This window comes from Capra hircus, chromosome 21 (genome assembly GCF_001704415.2).
Source record: "Capra hircus breed San Clemente chromosome 21, ASM170441v1, whole genome shotgun sequence".
In the NCBI taxonomy this organism is placed as follows: domain Eukaryota; kingdom Metazoa; phylum Chordata; class Mammalia; order Artiodactyla; family Bovidae; genus Capra; species Capra hircus.
In genome coordinates, this window is record NC_030828.1 from 34,226,368 (window position 1) to 34,230,661 (window position 4,294).

Consider the following 4,294-nt stretch of genomic DNA (forward strand, 5'->3'; position numbering starts at 1 on the left):
AAATGTAACACTGCAAGGAGTAGTTAACATTTTGATGGATGCAGAGCCTCCGAGCTGATTCTCTACAGTTACCTTAAGGTGCTAACAGCTTGGGTTTAAATTATGTCACTTCAGAAATCCTTTATTTCAATATAATATTGATGTATTAGTCATGGGCTAATCTTCAGGGTGAAAGGCATTTTATTTTAGTCAACATATTGTGTGGAGGTTTGTTTAATTTTAGAGTAACAAACCCAGAAGGAGATTCTCATCACAGTGAAAATGAGAATACCGGTCTAGAGCACAGTGAGGGTAGGTGTGGGAAAGGGTTTAGGAGAAAGACTCTGGCTGTCCATAGACACGGGGGTTGCTCCCATCTCTTGGCCATCGTGTAAAGCGCAACTTTGATATGGGTGTTTGTTAGATATTTTAAAGAGAGTAAATCTTCTTTTTCCTTTCTTCTAGTACTTGCATGGCTTGATTTCTAAACATTTGGATCTTTGATCCCATTTGAGTCTTATCTTGGATTATGATAGGAAGTATGGACCCAACTGTATCTTTTTTTATCCAGTGATTCTGTTTTGTTTCAATGACACCTATTAAAAGTTTGTTTCCCAGTGGTTTGAGAATTTTTCACCATATATCAAATTGGGCCTCATTTAGAATTTCAGTTGTCCCTTTGGTTTGCCTGTCCAACTCATCCTTCTCACACCAATGGTACGTGGTTTTGGGGTACACTTTAATACCTAGTGTGGAGTCCTTTTTAATACTCTAGTGGGTAGAGAATAGAAAGCTGTACTCTGGGGAGAGGTAGGCCCCTCCATGCCTCCCCAGGCTGTGGGTAGAGGGGACACGGAAGAATGGGCGGCTTGGAGGAGGGAAGAAGCTCCTGCTGACGCCAGGATGGTAGGAATAGGGATTCACTTTTCCTTGGAAAGAGACCCCATCTTCCTCGACAAAGCTCACCCTCACTCCTGGCACACTTTGTTGTGCACAAATAATGTTTAATGAACACATTAGAAATCAGTTATTGCCACTCTAGACGAGGATGTTTATTAAGGCTCTGGGAACTGCCCTGGAGCTGGGCTCTGCCCCAGAGCTGGGCTCTGCCCCAGAGAAGGAGAGTCAGTCTCGTGGGATGTCACTCTGGTGTCCACTCTTGGAAGCGTCTCATTGTTCTCCTTATCCAGGGCAGGAAGCTGGAAATTCTGGTGAAGACTGCTGGAGGGGTCCCCACCCTGTCTCCGTAGGAGACAATGCCCTGGGCCACGTTGCTACACACGAGGGGGCCACCGGAGTCCCCCTACAGGCAGAGGAGAGAAAGGACACTGTTTTCCAGGACTCCCCACCCCTGTTGCCCTCTCCCAACCCTCAGAGAAGACGGGGCTTGAGGGGAGTTTTTTCCAGGGCTGGCTGTGTGTGAGATGGGAGGGTGGTGGGGTGCAGAAGAAAAGCTTCTGAATTTTCCCATGCTGGGCTTCAGCCGTGACTGTGGTTACTTCTCCAGCCCAACCCAGCTCAAGATATCTCACCGGCCCCAGGAAAATACTGCACATGAACATCCTGCGTGTCTGGTACTTCTCCTATTCCCTCAGACACCAGATGGATGGGGAAAAGCCCCCCACCCCCCCCGCCATGTCACTTTGGTGTGGACCCCAGGCTGCAGCCACGGAGATGGAATCTGTCCCCTCTGCCCATTGTGCCCAGGGCCTCCTGTCTTGGGCACTGTCAGCAGACCCTACATTGTCTTACCAGGAAAGTGGACTTCCTCTCTCTTGGGTCCCCTACACAGATCTGCTTTTGGCCAGTGTAGAAATCGAAGCGACTGTGACACTCTCCATCCCTCTGAATTGTCAGCTGCACCTCCTGGAGTGTGATTGCTCTCCTGTTCTGTCCGGTGAGGCCCCAGCCGGCCACGGTGCACTGGGTCCCAGGGCTCAGCATTTCCTCTGTCTGAGGCAGAGCTACCAGCCTCACGGCTTCATTCTGTCTGACTCTGTATGCCAGCTGGCAGGAAGTGTGCAGGCACTCAGGGACTGTATGCTTACCCCATGCCCACCACCACCCTGGGAGTCAGCCCTGATTCCCCCTCCATGGTCCCAGGACACATGAAGCCCCCCAAGCTGGGGGAGAGCCACCCAGTTGAAGAACCAGAGGGCCAGTACCTGCAGTAACATGATGTCATTCCGGTTGTTCCGCTGATCGTATCTGGGGTGGGGGATGGGTCTGAGAACAGGGATGCGCTGCTGCGTCCACTCAGAAGCGGTGACGCTGTGGATCCCTAAGATGACATTTATTTGGCTGCAAAGGAAAGGGAGCCTAGAGGTAGTTTTGAGCTGTAGGAACTGCGGTCCCCAATACAGGTCAAGTGACTGCCCAGGGTTAGCGAGACCTCAGCCAAGGGAACCAAGAGACAGGAGGACTCTGGGGCTGAACTCTGTGCCTTAGGCCTCCCCTTGAGATGGGGGAGACCACTCAGCCTTGAGATGGGGGGTGGGGGGAAATTCAATGACCTTAAATTTTGCCTCCCCTACAAGAAGTTGAAAAAGAGTTTGAGTTCACAATTTGAGCCCCATGGTGAGCCTTCCATCTCCCCCTCTTATTCTTTCTGACCAGACCCTCCTTTCTATCCATTCACACAGGCCTTCTCCTGGTCTCTTGGTCACCTATTCATTGCTAGAATTTTGCCTTCGATGGCTCCTCTCATGAACTCTTCTGGACCTGCTTTGCAGGTGCCTAGAGGCTCTTTAATTTCTCACCTTCCCAAGCAGCGAGCTGCTGTCATCACGAAGTCTTCTCGCACCAGGAACCCCCCACATATGGTCAGACCCGCTGGTGTCAGGGTCTGAATATATGCCATGTAGGGGCGGGAATGGGGCCTGGCCTCTCGGCCCCCGATGATCTGCCCTGGAAGGAGGCACTAGGATTATCTCTGTACTGGCAGGTGTGTGGACATCAGCTTGGTGGCTCCAGAAAGACTGGAAGTTGGGGAGCAGGAGAGATGAGCAGGGGCAGGGTGAGCTGGTGGTTGGTGAGAATGGGGTCTGCAGGGCACAGAACTGGGGGAGGTGCCAGGATCCTGCAGAAAGTGCCGCTGGCTCTCCATCCAGCCTCAGCACCCTCCCACCTGCCCGGAAGGTGGGGCCGCTGTGGCCTCCCTCACAGGAGGGTTTCTCTACTGTGGGGATGGTGTACCCAGAGCCCTTTGGTGTCACCTCTCCCTGAAGTTCTGTGGCACTTTCTTCCTCAGGGAACTTTCCAGATCCCTGTGAGTCCAGCTTATGAATTTAAAGATCTAGAGATGGGCTGATAGGCCCACTATCGCTGTATCTTGATACCCTAGGCTAACAGAGGGGCTGCAACTGAGTTCAGAGAGCACATTTATATAGCAGGTGATATAATCAGGGTGGTTCTGAGAGCTTTATGTACACTACATCACTTAACTCTCATGGCGACTCTCCGGGTAGGCCTGATATAACTCTTGCCCTCAGAATCTGAAGCTGGAAACTGGACTCATGCAAGCTGCCCAGTGATACAGGGCTAGCAAGTATCTGGGCGGTCTTCCTTCAGAGTCTATTGGGTAGAGTTGGGCCCCTGAGGGTGGGAATGGTCACTTACCTGCCCGAGCCCTTGGGGACAGGAGAAAGGCCATGAGGAGCAGGAGCGGCCGCATCTTCCAGGCGAGGATGCCCAGTCAGTTGTTGCCCCTACTTCCTCCTGCCAGATTTTGAGCCCCTGGGAGAGGAAGGAAAGGTGAAGGTGGGAGGTGGGGGCTCGAGAATTCACAGTCCCATTCTCCTGTTGCCGTGATAAGTTTCATCACCCAGAGCTTCCCAAGAGGCTTGCCCACCAACTGCCAGGGACCTGGGGGAAGGCAGTAACCGAAGCCTTCAGTGCAATAGCCCACACAGCTGCTGAGTCAGTGCCGGCCACAGAAATGGGAACCCAGGGCACCAGGTGGGGGCTGGGTGTGCCAGAACCCCAAACCCACCAAATTCAATAATGTCCTCACAAGCATCAAGGCTGGGACCTGTCTGCTTCCTCCTTCTCCCTCAGGGAATGGAACCTGCATGTCTTCGCCCCCTGGTCCTGAGCCCCACCCAGGCCCTGGCTGCTCCCACACCTTTCTAGAAGTTGTCAGGCACACTGAGTGGCTCTGTTTCTGGGCGGGTGGAGGGCGCTGCCAGGGAAAGGAAAGGGAAGAATGAGGCCTGCACTGACCGTTTCCCTCTCAGGTCACTTGAGCCCCCAACAAACTCTCAGTGCATCACGACACTGGGGACGGCTTCTGTTTTTCTGCTTCCTACTGAGGTGA

At 52.7% G+C, this 4,294-nt stretch overlaps 1 protein-coding gene across 2 annotated transcripts; it reads right to left on the reverse strand.

Moving 5' to 3' along the window:
• LOC102174648 (cathepsin G) lies at window positions 1,027-3,652 on the reverse strand. 2 transcript variants are annotated; one of them, XM_005701565.3, is made up of 5 exons: window positions 3,598-3,652; window positions 2,739-2,886; window positions 2,145-2,280; window positions 1,732-1,986; window positions 1,027-1,282 (listed from the first exon to the last, which is right to left on the reverse strand). In XM_005701565.3, exons 1-5 carry the CDS (start codon window positions 3,650-3,652, stop codon window positions 1,121-1,123), a joined length of 756 nt encoding a protein of 251 aa, XP_005701622.2. In that variant the 3' UTR covers window positions 1,027-1,120. The 2 variants fall into 2 exon arrangements, with proteins under 2 accessions (XP_005701622.2, XP_017921432.1); XM_018065943.1 differs by lacking the exon at window positions 1,732-1,986.

Bases quoted from the DNA above. Each gene is read 5' to 3' on its own strand.
- LOC102174648 (XM_005701565.3), bottom strand. From the start codon at position 3,652: ATGCGGCCGCTCCTGCTCCTCATGGCCTTTCTCCTGTCCCCAAGGGCT. The intron at 2,281-2,738 runs GTGAGAAATTAA...TTTCCTTTGCAG, and splicing joins GCAGCTCGCTGCTTGGGAAG to CCAAATAAATGTCATCTTAG. The intron at 1,283-1,731 runs GTAAGACAATGT...CTCTGCCTGTAG, and splicing joins AGAGGAAGTCCACTTTCCTG to GGGGACTCCGGTGGCCCCCT.